General features: G+C 41.0%; 1 protein-coding gene across 3 annotated transcripts in view; it reads right to left on the bottom strand.

Moving 5' to 3' along the window:
* LOC311135334 (phosphatidylinositol 3,4,5-trisphosphate 3-phosphatase and dual-specificity protein phosphatase PTEN-like) overlaps window positions 1-17,522 on the bottom strand; it is a 31,168-nt gene extending 13,646 nt beyond the window's left edge. The window contains exon 1 of one of the 3 annotated variants that reach the window (XM_084169277.1): window positions 16,717-17,512. In XM_084169277.1, coding sequence (XP_084025403.1) covers window positions 16,717-16,795 — 79 coding nt within the window. In that variant the 5' untranslated portion in view covers window positions 16,796-17,512. Of the gene's footprint in view, window positions 1-16,716 lie in introns of all 3 variants that reach the window. The other 2 variants (XM_084169279.1, XM_084169278.1) reach the window with 2 other exon arrangements.
* Window positions 17,523-20,286: the final 2,764 nt, after the last annotated feature.

Below are 20,286 nucleotides of genomic sequence, written 5' to 3' on the forward strand. Positions count from 1 at the left end.
ATAATAATTGTGTCCTTCAAACTTTGCTTTCGTCAAATAATCATCCATTTGCAGCAATTACAGATTTGCAGACCTTTGGCATTATAGTTGTCAATTTGTTGAGGTAATCTGAAGAGATTTCACCCCATGCTTCCTGAAACACCTCCCACAAGTTGGATTGGCTTGATGGGCACTTCTTACGTACCATATGGTCAAGCTGCTCCCACAACAGCTCAATAGGGTTGAGATCCGGTGACTGCTGGCCATTCCATTAGACAGAATACCAGCTGCTTCTTCCCTAAATAGTTATTGCATAGTTTGGAGCTGTGCATTGGTCATTGTCTTGTTGTAGGAGGAAATTGGCTCCAATCAAGCGCCATCCACAGGGTTTGGCATGGCGTTGCAAAATGGAGTGATAGCCTTCCGTATTCAAGATCCCTTTTACCCTATACAAATCTCCCACTTTACCACCACCAAAGAACCCCCAGACCATCATATTGCCTCCACCATGCTTGACAGATGGCATCAAGCACTCCTCCAGCATCGTTTCATTTGGTCTGCACAGTTTAGACTGTGCCTTTTTTTTGGTCTTGTGATCCAAACACCTCAAACTTCGATTCATCTGTCCATAATACTTTTTTCCAATCTTCCTCTGTCCAGTGTCTGTGTTCTTTTGCCCATCTTAATCTTTTATTTTTATTGGCCAGTCTGAGATATGGCTTTTTCTTTTTAACTCTGCCTAGAAGGTCAGCATCCTGGAGTCGCCTCTTCAGTATTGACATTGAGACTGGTGTTTTGCGGGTACTATTTAATGAAGCTGCCAGTTGAGGACCTGTGAGGCGTCTGTTTCTCAAACTACCCACTCTAATGTATTTGTCCTCTTGCTCAGTTGTGCACCGGGGCCTCCCACTCCTCTTTCTATTCTGGTTATAGCCAGTTTGCGCTGTTCTGTGAAGGGAGTTGTACACAGCATGTACGAGATCTTCAGTTTGTTGGCAATTTCTCGCATGGAATAGCCTTCATTTCTCAGAACAAGAATAGACTGACGAGTTTCAGAAGAAATGTATTTGTTTCTGGCCATTTTGAGCCTGTAATCGAACCCACAATTGCTGATGCTGAAGATACTCAACTAGTCTCAAGAAGGCCAGTTTTATTGCTTCTTTAAATCAGCACAACAGTTTTCAGCTGTGCTATCATAATTGCAAAAAGTTTTCTAATGATCAATTAGCCTTTTAAAATGATAAACTTGGATTAGCAAACACAACGTGCCATTGGGATGCTGATAATGGGCCTCTGTACGCCTATGTCGATATTCCATTAAGAAATCAGCCGTTTCCAGCTACAATAGCCATTTACAACATTAACAATGTCTACACTGTATTTCTGATGAATTTGATGTCATTTTAATGGAAGAAAAAATTGCTTTTCTTTCGAAAACAATGACATTTCTAAGTGACCCTAAACTTTTGAACGGTAGTGTGTATATATATATATATATATATATATATATATATATTTTTTTTTTATAACTCATACTATTCTAAAACCTCAAGTTTACAAGGCAATCATATCACAATAATATATATATATATTTCTGAGCAAATATCATAATGATCATTCAGACAGGAAAATAGACATTTCTATAACTATGTGGGTGTCATTGTGCAGCAATGTACAGTAATGGGTAAGTAGAGTGCAGGGCAGAAGGGTTGTGATCACTAGTGTAACAGACGGCGTTTGCTGTGTGAGGGCGAGGCAGGCCGAAAGGACCGGACAACTCCTATCAAGCAGGGCTCACATGTGGGTGCACTAGGAGAATCTCCATAGCCTGCATGTATTTATAGAGGCCAAGTTATATTGAGATCATTGCAAATGTTGGGCTTAACTCTCCTGCAGCCGCAGCTGAATCACATGGAATATTCAACATATCAAACGTAAGGGTAAAGAGGACACAGCCTCGACAGACAAGTAAAGCCCTGTTGGGATAAATGACAATTGGTTACAGGGTTCAGTGTACTGTAGAGGATGTGGGGAAGAACAGTGGAACAGTGACACCCACTGATGGAGGTGACTCCAGTGTGTCCGTTTTGTCCCTTTGCAACCCTGTGCGAGTTCAATTCTTAAATTGGTCGCATTGGTGCGAGCTGCAAATTCTAGCTTGTTACTTCACTCAAAATTTTGGGGTGGCTAAAAAACATTATTTGGTCAAACAGTAGCCTAAAGTGCATTATTTTTCTTATCCCTGCATGAAAGTGTCTGCCCTGCCCCTGTGCCCTTTCTCCCTTTGCGCTCGGAGTAGGCTTGTGGAAGACCAGATGGAAAGAAATGCGTTCTGATCAGGGCTGTGGTGGTCATGACATTGTCAGCCGGTTATTGTCATTCAAATAACTACCGGTCCTACGGTAATTGACCATTAATTAACATAAACACATTTAACATCTCTGGCTTCCACGCATAACCTACAAGTCACTGATGCGGACCTTTGGAACATCTACATAAAAATAAAAAAAAGTATAATAAATCAATTTAATATAGCTTACACCATTACAATAAATCATTTATTTTAAGCAGGTCTAAAGAAACATAATATGAAAATGTTGCCAATTTCAGAAGAACAGAATAACATATTCTGAGTACTACTTAGTGTATTATTTAGTATATGTAAAAACCAGTGCTTAACTTGTAAATCGGGAGTTGCCGGAACAAAGTGAGCTCGAGAAGGGGGTGACCTGGGGAGCTCGAGAGAGAAAAAATAAAACACCTTTTATAATAAAGCATTGCATGCATATCATCGCATTAGCGTAGTGGCATTGAGCAGTAGAGTTGAGGCACTTACAGAAGTTGCACACATGGGAAATATTTTAGTAGCCTAGGATCCCGGAAGAATTTGTCCTTTTTATAAACGCATTTCATGCAATTCTAAGTCATTTTACATGACTGGAGACTGGCAGAATTGTTTTTTATACCGCACAAATTATTGAAATGACAGGCTACTTTTGACACTGAAACTGTGAATATGAGATCAATAAAAACGACCTTGTCTTGAATCCATCAATAGCCTAGGCCTAGGTGTGTGGAGAGACATATTGTAGACTACAATATATTTTTTTATTTTATTTTCTATTTTTTTATTTTTTCACCTTTATTTAACCAGGTAAGCCAGTTGAGAACAAGTTCTCATTTACAACTGCGACCTGGCAAAGATAAAGCAAAGCAGTTGCTTTAATATGAGGAGAAAATGATAGCCCTAAAAATGCTTTCCAGTTTCACTGACTCACCCAATGATGCACAGCTCACTCGCCGGTGATGGCCGATGCGTTTGTGCCAAAAGCCTATTTCACTCGTTTTAATTTGTAAAACAATATTTGGAAGTTGCTAAAATATTTTGGTATCCTACAGCATATGGATTAGTCTTCTCTTTTCAGCCGGATTAATTTGCTTTCCAACCTGTGTTTTCCCGCGATTGTATTTGAAATATTGCGAAAGGCCTCTTTTGTCTGCATGCTGTTCACTGACAGATTTCCTGTGCGTTTCCGACTGTAGGCTATGCCTTATTGGGCTACACACAATCCACAGCTAGGCTATTATTTTACAGAAGCTATTGATCCTCTGCGGCAAATTTATAGGCCTTCTCATGGTGTAGTAGGCTATTCTGAATTATTTCATTTCTTATGAACAGAAAGCAGTAATACTATAATTTTGGCAAATTTATTTCCATTTATAAGCCCAGTCATTGCGCAATCGTGTGCGAAAACAGTTTTGACTGACTACTATATAATAAAAGCGGATTCCAGCTTTCTCGTCCTGCTATATTTATTGCTCAATTCTTAAAAATTAAGCATATTAATCCGCTTTACAAACAGTGTAGCCTACCTGGCATATTAAAAAAGTAACTGCACGTAACCTCCATTCGCAATTCAAGTGCAGGGTATGGATGACTTTTTTGTGGGCCATTTGCTAATCAAAAATAATTCCACACATTCAGTATATTAGTAAACCATATGTAAAGACCAGATTAAATACAGAATACTGCATCATCATATATGGTCACTCTGTAGGAAACCAGGCACCGCCCATCACCTGGCCAATACCATCCTTACGGTGAAGCATGTTGGTGGCAGCATCATGCTGTGGGCATGTTTTTCAGCGGCAGGGACTGGGAGACTAGTCAGGATCAAGTGAAAGATGAACGGAACAAAGTACAGAGAGATCCTTGATTGAAACCTGCTTCAGAGCGCTCAGGACCTCGGACTGGGGCAAAGCTTCACCTTCCACAGCACAACGACCCTAAGCACACAGCCAAGACAACGCAGGAGTGGCTTCGGGACAAGTCTCTGAATGTCCTTGATTGTCCCAGCCAGAGCCCGGACTTGAACCTGATCGAACATCTCTGGAGAGACCTGAAAATAGCTGTGCAGTGACGCTCCCCATCCAACCTGACAGAGCTTGAGAGAATCTGCAGAGAATGGGAGAAACTCCCCAAATACAGTGTGCCAAGCTTGTATCGTCAAACCCAATAAGACTCAAGGCTGTAATCGCTGCCAAAGGTGCTTCAACAAAGTACTGAGTAAAGGGTCTGGATATTTATGAAATTTCATATTTCTGTTTTCTATAAACCTGTTTTTGCTTTGACCTTATAGGGTATTGTGTATAGATTGATGAAATAAATATAGAGAGCCAATAGAAAGCTGATGGGATCTTTTTAATAGAGGTCATCAAAACTATTTTCTCATGCAATTGCATTGCCTATAGAAATGTTGCGCAATAGGAACACATTTTATTTAATGCATCAATCAGCTATGAGGAGCTGGCTCTTGCTGTGCAACAGGTGATCCTATTCCGCTCAAAATCTGAAAGCCAGGGCTCTCATGAAGCGTTTGATTTGATTGCATTTGCACTGATGTCAGAGTGATTAGAGGGACAATAGAGTACCAAGTACCGGCCATTAGCAAGTTTGGTAGGCTACTAATGACCATCAGAGGCATCAGAGCGCAGTTTTGGAGAAGCCTAGTTACCGTTACTCAACGGTCGCATGGAATTTGACTGCGGTCATTACTCCTGACTGCCGGTGTGGCGGTAATACAGTCACCGTAACAGCCCTAGTTCTGACTGCAACCCAAAATGAAATCGTAGGGGAAAACTTTTTTCAAAGCAACAACTGTTGTGACTGTTGGAGAGAGAAAATTCAAAGCTTTCTGTAGGAATTTAATGTATTTCTCAACTCTCATTATTGACTGTTTGAGCACCGTTTTTAACCGAAGTATCTGGTAGCCTTTACAGAGCGGAGCGCAGGAAGCGCTAGGGCAGGGCGATATGGCCAAACTATCATATCACGGTATTTCATGTTTTTAAATAATACAAATTCTAAATGTCCTTTATGAGTACAGCGTGACCCTTGGGGTCTTTCTCCATTCTGATTGTTTTAAACTAATTTGAGATCATTTCCACACTGCCACGTAGGGCTGCACAATACTGGCAATAAATGTAGGCCATATTTTTAACCAAATGTTGCAATTGCGATTTGACTTGCGATTTAGATCAAAACACTTGGGTGAAATGTTGGAATCATGGAAATAGATGGATTATTATAATTCTATAGTTTGAATATAATAGTGGGCACTTTGAATACAGTGTTGTTTGACATGACAATTAATTAAACCAAAGTGTTGGTCAGTGTTTCCTAGTGGACCCTATAATCTTTGGCTACATTACATTTCAATTTTAGTCATTTAGCAGACGCTCTTATCCAGAGCGACTTACAGGAGCAATTAGGGTTAAGTGCCTTGCTCAAGGGCACAGACAGATTTTTCACCTAGTCGGCTCGGGGATTAGAACCAGCGACCTTTCGGTTACTGGCACTACGCTCTTAACCACTAAGCTACCTGCCGCCCAATTCTGGAGCCCTATTTTGAGAGTGAAATATAGCAAAAATATGGCAATTGTAACCCCAAAATTCTTGACAATCACTGGTTTAGATTAAACAAAAAATGTTTTATCATACCATCTCAGTAGCACAGTGAATGACTTTATAAGATGATTGCTAAATGTTCTCTTAGCTACTTCATGTAGGTAACATTCATGCTTTGCCTAATCCTCTTTGGTTTAGAAGATACTGTTGCACAAACAACATGCTGATTTAGGCTTACACCATCACTGGTATCAGGCTCTATAGCTAGCTACGTTTGCTCTGACAGTACTTTTATTAGCTAGCTAGCCAGCTAACAAGGAATTAGCATTAGCGGCTAACACGAGTTAGACAACTTGCTAAGAAAATAAACTAGCTGTTTGCAGATGTAAGAAACACAAACTAAGTGTAATTAGATAACACTTGTGGATTTATATTGAGACGCAAAGTGGAAACAGCATCGTTGTCGTCAACATTGTTGCATACGCTGCATTGACCATGCAGACTGAAAGCAAGTGTCTCGTGGTCAAGCAACAACAAATGCGCTCCTTGAGTGACATGGGGCGGGGTTAGGTCTGTTTGGAAAGCAGCATGGAGAGAGAGAGCAGAGAGATGACTCAAGTAGCAGAGTAAATTATAAAAATGGATGTTAAATACCGTTATAGAAGGTCAAGTAAACCAGTCTGTGCATCAATACCGGTATATCGTAAAATAGAGTATACCACCCAGCCCTAGGAAGCTCGCATCTGCCATTTGCGGTGAATGCATAGCCCTCTACAGACATTATTGGGCATGCTGCAAGGTTTAGGACATGACATTTACTATTAGCATAACCAATTACATGGCTAACTAGCAAAATCTAGCTAATGCATTTTGAGTTTCCACTTCCTCAGATGGTGAATTGGTCACAAATGAATTAGCCTATGTGATAGCCTATTTGTAGCTTACACACAAAATATATAAGCAAATCAATCTCTATTGAATAAAAGACATCCGCAATTCTGGAGCCCTATTTTGAGGGTAAAATATAGCAAAAATATGGCAATTGTAACCCCAAAATTATTGACAATCACTGGTTTAGATTAAACAACATTTCTTGAATCATACCATCTCAGTAGCACTGTGAATTACTTTATAAGATGCTTGCTCATTGTTTTCTATTTTGTGACGCCGCAAACAATTTTGGTGCGACCAAATCAACAGAAAATGTGAGTGGCTACAGTGCCACCAGGGGGAAAAGTTTGTCTGGAGCCCTGCTTAACCCATACACTCGTGTGCAAATTAAAGATTGTTAAAGCTCAAATCCGTATTTAGGGAAACAGTGCCATTTTTGTTTTGTTGATGAAACAGAGCAGAGGAACGTCAGGCAGAGTGGTTGCAGTACATATTCTGCTGTTCTATTGCGCGTGCAAGGTTTATAAAAAAAAAATAAAAAATGGTGTTTGGTGTTTGCAGTAACCTCTGTTGTAATATCCCAAACGGACGTGGCAGTTTCACCTAATAAGGATTTTAGTTTTTAAACTACTGAAAAATATGTCTCTGGATTAAAAATGTCATAAGCATGTACAGTGGGGAAAAAAAGTATTTAGTCAGCCACCAATTGTGCAAGTTCTCCCACTTAAAAAGATGAGGCCTGTAATTTTCATCATATGTACACGTCAACTATGATAGACAAAATGAGAAAGAAAAACCCAGAAAATCACATTGTAGGATTTTTTATGAATTTATTTGCAAATTATGGTGGAAAATAAGTATTTGGTCAATAACAAAAGTTTCTCAATACTTTGTTATATACCCTTTGTTGGCAATGACACAGGTCAAACGTTTTCTGTAAGTCTTCACAAGGTTTTCACATACTGTTGCTGGTATTTTGGCCCATTCCTCCATGCAGATCTCCTCTAGAGCAGTGATGTTTTGGGGCTGTCGCTGGGCAACACAGACTTTCAACTCCCTCCAAAGATTTTCTATGGGGTTGAGATCTGGAGACTGGCTAGGCCACTCCAGGACCTTGAAATGCTTCTTACGAAGCCACTCCTTCGTTGCCCGGGCGGTGTGTTTGGGATCATTGTCATGCTGAAAGACCCAGCCACGTTTCATCTTCAATGCCCTTGCTGATGGAAGGAGGTTTTCACTCAAAATCTCACGATACATGGCCCCATTCATTCTTTCCTTTACACGGATCAGTCGTCCTGGTCCCTTTGCAGAAAAACAGCCCCAAAGCATGATGTTTCCACCCCCATGCTTCACAGTGGGTATGGTGTTCTTTGGATGCAACTCAGCATTCTTTGTCCTCCAAACACGACGAGTTGAGTTTTTATCAAAAAATTCTATTTTGGTTTCATCTGACCATATGACATTCTCCCAATCCTCTTCTGGATCATCCAAATGCACTCTAGCAAAATTCAGACGTGCCTGGACATGTACTGGCTTAAGCAGGGGGACACATCTGGATTTGAGTCCCTGGCGGCGTAGTGTGTTACTGATGGTAGGCTTTGTTACTTTGGTCCCAGCTCTCTGCAGGTCATTCACTAGGTCCCCCCGTGTGGTTCTGGGATTTTTGCTCACCGTTCTTGTGATCATTTTGACCCCACGGGGTGAGATCTTGCGTGGAGCCCCAGATCGAGGGAGATTATCAGTGGTCTTGTATGTCTTCCATTTCCTAATAATTGCTCCCACAGTTGATTTCTTCAAACCAAGCTGCTTACCTATTGCAGATTCAGTCTTCCCAGCCTGGTGCAGGTCTACAATTTTGTTTCTGGTGTCCTTTGACAGCTCTTTGGTCTTGGCCATAGTGGAGTTTGGAGTGTGACTGTTTGAGGTTGTGGACAGGTGTTTTTTATACTGATAACAACTTCAAACAGGTGCCATTAATACAGGTAACAAGTGGAGGACAGAGTAGCCTCTTAAAGAAGAAGTTACAGGTCTGTGAGAGCCAGAAATCTTGCTTGTTTGTAAGTGACCAAATACTTATTTTCCACCATAATTTGCAAAAAAATTTATAAAAAATCCTACAATGTGAATTTCTGGCATTTTTTCTCTCAATTTGTCTGGCATAGTTGACGTGTACCTATGATGAAAATTACAGGCCTCTCATCTTTTTAAGTGGGAGAACTTGCACAATTGGTGGCTGACTAAATACTTTTTTCCCCCACTGTATATGTCTATCAACTTCAACGTCATATCTCAACAAAAAAAATGTTAATTGCACATCTTAACTCCTACCTGTGACTGACATTCTAAAGCCTGCATGCAACATAAGCCGTGGGATTTTTCACTTTAACCACTGGCAAAAGAGAACACCCTTTTTGTACATTTCATGTGTCACAGTGTCAGAAATAGAAAGCTGAACAGTTCTAATTGGATACCCTGTCTCCTTCGTTTCTAGCAGAACTTATTTGAGCGCAAATCATTTTAAAACTGGTCTTAAAGATTTGACACACACCACTGACGGCTCTGGTGAGAAAGGTGACGATTTGACTCACTTAAACTGTATCTCATTTCTGCATAGTGCAGGCACACAAACACAATACTATGGCAATATCTGTAAATGCGATTAACACATTTGCCAAGATCAAATGTAACTGGGCCAAAATTCTAATGTAACTAGCAAGAACATGATAACCATTACAAAAATAAAGTATCTATGTAAGATAGGCGCAATATCAACCAAATTCCAGCTACGGCCATAAAATTCAAGGTCTAGGTTTTAGGAACACAATACATTGCATTAATTCATCAAACCCAGCAGCGATTTTATGTATTTGCATAATGCCAAGCTACTTCCCTGTGGCCTTCAGCATATGAGCCCGTCTATACGTACAGGAACAATAATTTCCATGAATGCCTCAACCTCATTAGGAACCAAATGCAGGCCATTCTATACCACAAAGTTTCAAGTTTTAATGTCACGTGCACAAGCAGTGAAATGCCTTTCTTGCAAGGGCCAAACCCAACAATTCAGTAATCAATATAGCACTAAAAATAACAGAAGGTAGAACAAACACACAACAAATTAAAATGAGAACATGAGAAAGTAAGACGATATATACAGGGTCTGTTCCAATACCATATTTACAATGTGCAGGGATACTGGAGTAATAAGAGGTAGATATGTATAGCGGTAAGGTGACTAGGCATCAGGATATATAATAAACAGAGTAGCAGCAGCGTAAATGATGATTGAATGAGTGTGCGCGCGCGTGTAGCGTCAGTATAAATGTGTGTGTGTTGGAGTGTCAGTGTGCGTGAGTGTGTAGAGTCCTGTGAGTGTGGATAGAGACCAAAAATGTAAATAACATACAAGGATAAACTCAGTCCGTGTAGCCATTCTGTTAGGCTTGTGTGGCTGGAGTCTAACGATTTTTCGGGCCTTCCTTTCATGCTGCATGATATAATGTCCTGGATGGCAGGGAGCTACAACCTGGGTTACAACCTCCGCCTCTGGTCCTACTGACAAAATCATTGCACTCTGACTAAGTGTTTAAAAAGCTCCCGGGGTAGTTACAGCCCAGGGCGCGGGGGGAGGGGGCTCGGCAGTCTGCAGCTGCGAGGAAACCCACATGCGGGACCCCAGACGGAAGCTACTCTAAAAACCGGGCATTTCAGGCATGCCTTTTCGCTCTGCCGTTTTCAGCGGTCCTGCCTTTAGTAAGGCCCTATAAAATCTGTTTTAATTCATGCCTGATTACGTTTAGTTTTTCCCCAAAATTCCATTTTTTCAGTTTTCCGTTTTTCCAGTAAATTAAAGTAAATTGGATGTTTTAAGTCCACAACAACGCTTAAACCACACCAAGAGACCACTTTTGAGGTCTGGGAAAAAAAAGCTAAACTATTTTGATTTTGGGGTGCAGTTATCCTTTATTTCAAGTGCGCACCAGCAAGAGACTTGTTTGGTTAGCGATGTTTCGGTAGTGCTCATGTGATTGCAGAGTTTGCAAAACAAATGGCCACTGGACTGATGCAAATAATCACGATATCATTCTGGCAGGTAGGCATAGGCTACTTTGTAGTTAACATTTAATTGAGAAGGTTTTTGGGAAAGCCTTTCCATCGCTACCAGAAGACATATGCATCATCGCTAACGGCTACACAAAGTGTAGACATGCGCACACACGACAGGGGCATTCCTGTGCAGTTTCAGAACGTTGCAGGAAAATACCCTTCACTGTTGCATTTTGTTAATGTCTTCTGATTAACTTGGGCAAATTAATGCAATTTCTAATAAGTGCAATACATTTACTTGATTACCTACAATACATTTTGAATATTGTTGAACTCTGTTTTAATGTCTGGATTCCATCCTCAACGCAGATTTTTTCTAGGGCCCTACTCTAGCCAACTCCACGGCTGGGAGCACCAGAAAAAGAGTGAGAGTAGATGCGGAGAGACTGGAAAAGAGAAAAAGAGAGGAGCGGGAAAGAGAGAGCGAATGATATGGGAAGTGTTAGGGTGGGTAAGAGCAGAGAAGAAAGTGCAAGAAAGAAAGGGTGCTATTGAAAGGCGGTGGGTTAGAGAGGAGTACTCGCAGGCAGCATTGCTGATTCAAGATCACTGGTGCTTTAAGGATTGTTCCCAGAACTCTTATCCTGCATTACATAACTGCAAAAAGCCCATATTGCTTTAAGACACCATGCCAAAACCGATAAAACGTTACAGCAATATGGTTTCTCTACATTTTAATACTATATAGCCTACCACAACACAGACTATGGGAAAATGTGCTCAGTCACACAAGTAGGCTAACTGAACAAATTCCTCAGTAAACCGTCACAGGTATCGCCAGTTCATTAGGGTAAACACCTACCACACCATAGATTTACATTTACATTTACATTTTAGTCATTTAGCAGACGCTCTTATCCAGAGCGACTTACAGGAGCAATTAGGGTTAAGTGCCTTGCTTAAGGGCACATCGACAGATTTTTCACCTAGTCGGCTCGGGGATTAGAACCAGCGACCTTTCGGTTACTGGCACAACGCTCTTACCCACTAAGCTACCTGCCGCCCCAAATAAAAAAGGAGTGTACAGGCCATTACAGTCCCACGATTGTTGATAAAAAAAATAATAATAATACAAACTCATGTATATTTATGACTGCTAGAAATTTTAACAATCACCGCACAATTACCGCATACAAAAGTAATCACTGCAATATTAACGCATAAAACTGTCAGGTCGTAGCATTACAAAAAGAGAGCATTTAACCAATTAACTTTTACTGCATCAAATGTATGGTTCAGTCAAGCCAAACTTTCCCCCCCGTCAGCGCATGTGACAAAATGGACACAATCATCCCAAATTGCCATTCAAAATGTCTGAATTAATGCAGCAATAGAGCACTTTTGGCCGCAAATATCACAAGACACTGAAATACTGGAGGGACTGCCATTAGCCTCTGAACTATACTGAACAAAAATATAAACGCAACATGCAACAATCTCAAAGATTTTACTGAGTTACAGTTCATATAAGGAAATCAGTCAATTGAAATATTTTCATTAGGCCCTAATCCATGGATTTCACGTGACTAGGAATACGGGCTGTATCACCGCCTGGTACGGCAACTGCACCGCCCGCAACCGCAAGGCTCTCTAGAGGGTGGTGCGGTCTGCACAATGCATTACCGGGGGCAAACTACCCACCCTCCAGGACACCTACAGCACCCGATGTCACAGGAAGGCCAAAAAGATAATCAAGGACATCAACCACCCGAGCCACTGCCTGTTCACCCTGCTATCATCGAGAAGGCGAGGTGAGTACAGGTGCATCAAAGCTGGGACCGAGACTGAAAAACAGCTTCTATCTCAAGGCCATCAGACTGTTAAACAGCCATCACTAGCACATTAGAGGCTGCTGCCTATAGACATAGACTATAAATCACTAGCCACTTTAATAATGTTTACATATCTTGCATTACTCATCTCATATGTATATACTGTATTCTATACTATTCTACTGTATCTTAGTCCATGCCGCTCTAACGTCGCTCGTCCACATATGTATATACTCTTAATTCCTTACTTAGATTTCTGTGTATTGGGTATATGTTGTGAAATTGTTAGATATTCCTGCACTGTCAGAGCTAGAAGCACAAGCATTTCGCTACACCCGCAATAACATCTGCTAAACACGTGTATGTGACCAATAATAATTGATTTGAGATATGCATCGGCTGGTCACAGTTACCCTTAAAAAGAAAAGTAGGGGCGTGGATAAAAAAAAGTCAGTATCTGATGTGACCACCATTTGCCTCATGCAGCACAACACATCTCCTTTGCATAGAGTGGATCATGCTGTTGATTGTGGCCTGTGGAATGTTGTCCCACTCCTCTTCAATGACTGTGCGAAGTTGCTGGATATTGGCGGGAACTGGAACACGCGGTTGTACACGTTGATCCAGAGCATCCCAAACATGCTCAATGGGTGATGTCTGGTGAATATGCAGGCCATGGAAGAACTGGGACATTTTCAGCTTCCTGGAATTGTGTACAGATCCTTGCAACATAAAGCTGTGCATTATCATGCTGAAACATGAGGTGATGGCAGCGGATGAATGGCATGGTAATGGGCCTCAGGATCTCGTCACGGTATCGCTGTGCATTCAAATTGCCATCGATAAAATGCAATTGTGTTCGTTGTCCGTAGCTTATGCCTGCCCATACCATAACCCTACTGCCACCATGGGGCACTCTGTTCATGATGACATCAGCAAATACACGCCATACACGTGGTCTGTGGTTGTGAGACTGGTTGGACATACTGCCAAATTATCTAAAAAGATGTTGGAGGTGGCTTACGGTAGTGAAATGAACATTCGATTATCTGGCAACAGCTCTGGTGGACATTCCTGCAGTCAGCATGCCAATTGCACGCTCCCTCAAAACTTGAGACATCTGTGGCATTGTGTTGTGACAAAACTGCTCATTTTAGAGTGGCATTTTATTGTCCCCAGGACAAGGCGCACCTGTATAATGATCATGCTGTTTAATCAGCTTCTTGATATGCCACACCTGTCAGGTGGATGGATTATCTTGGCAAAGGAGAAATGCTCACTAAAACAGATGTAAACAAATTTGTGCACAAAATTTGAGATAAATAAGCCTTGTGCATATGGAACATTTCTGGGATCTTTTATTTCAGCTCATGAAACATGGGACCAACACTTTACATGTTGCATTTTTGTTCAGCATAAGTTGTTCTGAATCAACATGTCCAATGCAAATATTAAATTGCACAAAAATCTTCTCCAAATAAATATTGTGCACGTTATCCATATCAACATAGAAAACTATGAAATGAATGCAATACTTCAGTCATTTGACCAGGGTTCAATCCCCGTGTCCACCCTTCCGACAGTCTCTCCCCCATTTGCCTATCTCCCCTTCTGATTTCCAACCTGAACTCAAGTGTCAAAACACATTAAAAAAACAACCAGGTAGAAGATGTCACAACTTGACCTTTGCTGTCAGCTTGTAAGACAGGCTTCAGTCATTGCTCCGGCATTTTCCTCCGCAAAGGTATTTTACCATACCGAGCAGATTCTAAGCACACACCCGTGCAGTGCACTCCCTTGAACTAGTCTTCAATATCAGGGCCAGGTTTGAGATGTGCTGCAAGGGACTACCAACCTCACCACCGCAATACTATGGGTTAACGAAATGGATATAGGCCTAGATCACAAACATCACATGACAGAATATATGTGCATGTTCTGAAGTTAACATCTAGAAATTATTAGTGTGAATGTGGGGCGCCAGGTAGCCTAGCAGTTAGAGGTGAGCCAGCAACCGGAGTGTTTCCAATTTGGATTCCGGGTCCGACTGGAAAAATATTTTGTGACGTGAGCTGGCAACTGGAGGTTTGCTGGTATCAAATCCTATATGCCATTGCCTACCGTTGTGCCCTTGAGCATGGCACTTAACCCCCCACAACAGCCCCCCGCACCGCTCCAAAACCTGTATATGTAGGTGTGTATTTCGGAGGGGGTTGGGTTAATTGCCTAAGATCTTCTCAATTAAAATAATGTCAGGCAGTGCTGTATCAGTGTGAATGTGATATTTGCAAGCAAAAATGCCTGATTTTGCTGCAGCAATTAGGTTAAAAGCAGAAGTCAAATTTCAGTTGAACCTTGTGTGCAACTGACCAATAAAGTGAAATCTTATCTTATATATTTGGACAAAGTTTATTGTTATTTATTGGAAAAATAGATATAAAAAATGTGGCATAATGAATGAATAATTTGCATAAAGATAACGTCAAACGCATTGAGGCTCTTTTGGAATTAGCTAGTGTTTTTCAAATATTTTTTTACCAAGGTTGTCAGATAAATTACCTTTACCCTAATTTAGATCACATTTGACAACTAGCTAGCAGCACAAGCTGCATGATTGACCAATTCATGAGACCATATTTTGTTTCTTTCAATCTGGATAGCAGGACATTTGAACAGTGCATTGCACGGTCTTAAACAATCAATTGATTGCTTCCCAACATGTCCAATAATTAAATCCATGATCAAATTGGCCTCTGGGCCAAAGGGCCAGAACTGTCAGGCTGCGTTTACACAAGTAGCCAAAATCTGATCTATTGCCCATAATTGGGCAAAATATCAAAATTGGGCTGCCTGTGTAAATGCAGCTTCGACACGTTGGCAAACCAAGTATGCAATTGATTAGCTGGCCAATAGCTAGGTTAGCTATTTAGTTGGATGCCTCATAGCTAGATAAGAAAACATTGATAACGCAGCCAACCAGCTTCCCTGCACGGTCAAATAAGAAGCCACGTTTTACTGTAGCAAGCTACAGTAGCTACCTAATGGCAAAGTAGTCATCTCTAGAGATGGACAATTTGCAGCCAATTAAATTGTGTAATATTGACTGGCTGCTAATCTGAACCTAGCTCTTGAAAACCCTTCTCCATATGTAGGGTTTTCAGGGGTTGCATTCGGCCACGGTTGGCTCCATGTGAACTACAATTCCGACAGTTTTAACGTTTAGAAACATCAATAATCACTTTCTAAACAGTTTTCGAAATATGCTGATATGCCCCTTAGCTTTCATGTGAGCGAAAAAATATACACTTACTGTAGCAGTTTTGCACAGATCCATACACTACCTGTGCCTCCAGTTAAGCTTGCACACTAGACAGCTAATTCGAACAGGTGGCCGCCTATGTCTTCCACCTGTCTAATGTAAATAAGTGCTGTTACATGGAGATATGGTTGTGTGGTAACATTACCCTTATAAAGTTGTGTAGTAATTTAACCTTTTGTTTTTTGGAAATTATTTATCGCAGATATGAAAGATACGTTCCTTATCATTCCAAAAACGGTACCGAAAGCGATAGATGTTAACTTTCAGACCGAGCGTCGAGGCTCTTAACAAAACTCACCCGGTAAAGAAGCTCCTGAATAGGCGCTAAGTAGTTCGCTTCTATGAATGGGGTAACCTGAACCTAGTTAGCTAACTAGCTAGCTAAATTGGTCAAATAATGTGTTGGCTAATGGCTACTCGTTACACAACTTAGCTAGCTAACGTTTACTGATAATGACAACTAACTGCTAACTAACTAGTTGGTAGGACTAGCTAGCTAACCAGTTTGGGTAACTACCTACTGGATGTCATACTTGCTGCTGACATTTCTGCGTGCTCATTTGACAGATCCACACCACCTTTCAAACATGCTTTCTATTCTGTTTTATAAATAAGCTAGCAAACATTAGCCAGCTAGCTACCTTAACGTTAGTTAGCAATCATCGACTTTCAATTGACAACAGTAACGTTATGTATACTGTATGATAAACTAACGTTAACGTTAGTTAAGAAAAGGATACAAGTTAAGTCCAAGTCGAACCCATCCTCCTGGTATCTCCTTTTGTTCCGGCTGACCATTTCTTTTATTATCGCAGCCATTGTAGCTAACTAGCAAGTGACAGGAGTCTCTGTGGGTTTCAAATTATGAAAAGTTAGCTAGTTATCGTTGCTTTTGCTTCGGCTTGCAATGGCTTTGCCTCTCGATCGCCCTTTGCCCTTTTGATTTTGCAGCTCCTTCCTCGCAGTGAGACAGGCTTCAAAGCTAGCAGTGCTCGTTGTCGTGAGTAGGATTAACGCGTTAGCTAGCTAGAATGGCTTCTTCTCTGGATCATAGAGACTGGCCTTGTTCTGCTCCTCCGCACAGGCCCAACTTTCCCAATCCTGGAATTTGTCTTGCAACTCCCCCCTGAAAAATACATACAATTCTCCTCCCGCCTAACCATAAGGTATAAGAGACGGTCCGAACCTCTTGATCTACCGAAGCCGCAGTGAGAGAACTCTCCGGCGCTCGCTCGAATTTGAAGACCAGCCCTCGGAAAGCCCAGCAGTAGCTAGCTACCATATCCACTCAGACTTAGCTAGCCATCTAGTTAGCAGCAATAGCTACCCACTTACAAAAAAAAAAAAAAAAACTCCTAGCGAATCAACATCTTCGTCGATTAATTGCCAAAATACACGCGAAAAAGTGACAGGCTCCACCGTGCATTTATATTGGCTATACAAAGACCAAATATCTGCACAGATACGTCTGACAGATACGTCCAGGTAATCATCTTCTTTTCGTGTTTCTCTTAAGCTTCCATCATGGCTTCCAACGGAGGGGGGAAACAATTATGTAGAGGAGGATAGGTTTAAAATATATATCCTACCGCCGCACATATATAGTTCTAGAAATAATGAAAAAAACTGTTTCTTTCAATCAAATAAATATATTTTGAATTCTCAGAATAGCTATTTCATTGCATAAGATTTACGGTGTACGTTTTTCTGATTTACGTTTTTTGTAGTCGGCTAGCTAGTTATTTTGTTGGCAGCGGAAGGACACAATCAGAGCACACGCAAGTCTCTCCTCTGTCAAAGTGATCACGTGTTTTTGTAATTAGGGAAGTTTCCAACGTCATTTTTTCGCTTCTAGTTTACCTTATAGAATTTATCCATGGCGCCAATTGAGTCCTTGAATTGACTGGGGGGAGTCTGTGTGTGTGTGACTAGAGTGGGGTGTGGACGTGGGGGTGTCTGTCAGTTGTATTCCTCAGACACAGAAAACAGGAAAAACATATTATCTGCAAAACTCATAGGCGTAGACCAACTCTCCCTACCTGAAGTTTAGGATGAAAGGCCAATAGATAGGTAGAAAAACTGTTCTGGCGTCCTATGCTTCCAATCAGTGGCTCAGTCTCATGGGAGTGTCATGACAAGACCGGTAGGCCTACAGTGTAATTTATTTATTTTTTCAAGACAACATATTGTCCCTCACCAGAGTGTCTCGATTTGCCTGGATCAAATGGAACAGACTGTTGGTCTGATGTTTACAATGGGGATGATGATGACTTACACAACAGGTCAAAAGTTTTAGAACACCTACTCATTCAAAGTTTTTTCTTTATTTTTACTATTTTCTACATTGTAGAATAATAGTGAAGACATCAAAACTATGGAATAACACATATGGAATCATGTAGTAAACAAAAGTGTTAAACAAATCAAAATATATTTTATATTTAAAATTCTTCAAATAGCCACCCTTTGCCTTGATGACAGCTTTGCACACTCTTGACATTCTCTCAACCAGCTTCACCTGGAATGCTTTTCCAACAGTCTTGAAGGAGTTCCCACATATGCTGAGCACTTGTTGGCTGCTTTTCCTTCACTCTGCGGTGTGACTCATCCCAAACCATCTCAATTTAGTTGAGGTCGGGGGATTGTGCAGCACTTCATCGCTCTCCTTCTTGGTAAAATAGCCCTTACACAGCCTGGAGGTGTGTTGGGTCATTGTCCTGTTGAAAAACAAATGATAGTCCCACTAAGCTCAAACCAGATGGGATGGCGTATCGCTGCAGAATGCTGTGGTAGCCATGCTGGTTAAGTGTGCCTTGAATTCTAAATAAATCACAGACAGCGTCACCAGTAAAGCTCCCCGACGCCATAACACCTCCTCCATGGTTTAAGGTGGGAAATACACATGCGGAGATCATCCGTTCACACACACTGCGTCTCACAAATACATGGCGGTTGGAACCAAAAGTCTCCAATTTGGACTCCAGACCAAAGGACACATTTCGGTCTAATGTCCATTGCTCGTGTTTCTTGGCCCAAGCAAGTCTCTTCTTCTTATTGGTGTCCTATAGTAGTGTTTTCATTGCAGCATTTCGAGAAGGCCTGATTCACACAGTGACCTCTGAACAGTTGATGTTGAGATGTGTCTGTTACTTGAACTCTGTGAAGCATTTATTTGGGCTGCAATTTCTGAGGCTGGTAACTCTAATGAAGTTATCCTCTGCAGCAGAGGTAACTCTGGGTCTTCCATTCCTGTGGCGGTCCTCATGAGGGCCAGTTTCATCATAGCGCTTGATGTTTTTTGCAACTGCACTTGAAGAAACTTTCAAAGGTCTTGAAATGTTCCATATTGACTAACCTTCATGTCTTAAAGTAATGATGGACTGTCGTTTCTCTTTGCTTATTTGAGCTGTTCTTGCCATAATATGGACTTGGTCTTTTACCAAATAGGGCTATCTTCTGTATACCCCCCTACCTTGTCACAACACAACTGATTGGCTCAAACGCATTAAAAAGGAAATACATTCCACAAATTAACTTTTAAGAAGGCACACCTATTCATTGAAAGGCATTCTAAGTGACTACCTCATGAAGCTGGTTGAGAGAATGCCAAGAGTGTGCAAAGTTGTCATCAAAGCAAAGGGTAGCTTTTTGAAGAATCTCAAATATAACATATATTATGATTTGTTTATCACTTTTTTGGTTACTACATGATTCCATTTGTGTTATTTCATAGTTTTGATGTCTTCACTATTATTCTGCAATGTAGAAAATAGTAAAAATAAAAATACTCTTGAATGAGTAGGTGTTCTAAAACGTTTGACCGGTAGTGTACAGTTGTGGTCAAAAGTTTTGAGAATGACACAAATACTAATTTTCACAAAGTCTGCTGCCTCAGTTTTAATAATAATGATGGAAATTTGCATATACTCCAGAATGTCATGAAGAGTGATCAGATGAATTGCAATTAATTGCAAAGTCCCTCTTTGCCATGAAAATGAACTCAATCCCCAAAAAAACATTTCCACTGCATTTCAGCCCTGCCACAAAAGGACCAGCTGCCATCATGTCAGTGATTCTCTCGTTAACACAGGTGAGAGTGTTGACGAGGACAAGGCTGGAGATCACTCTGTCATGCTGATTAAGTTAGAATAACAGAAGCTTTAAAAGGAGAGTGGTGCTTGAAATCATTGTTCTTCCTCTGTTAACCATGGTTACCTGCAAGGAAACACGTGCCATCGTCATTGCTTTGCACAAAAAGGGCTTCACAAGCAAGGATATTGCTGCTAGTAAGATTGCACCTAAATCAACAA

The sequence above is a fragment of the Coregonus lavaretus genome (assembly GCF_964263955.1).
Source record: "Coregonus lavaretus genome assembly, chromosome: 1".
NCBI lineage: Eukaryota > Metazoa > Chordata > Actinopteri > Salmoniformes > Salmonidae > Coregonus > Coregonus lavaretus.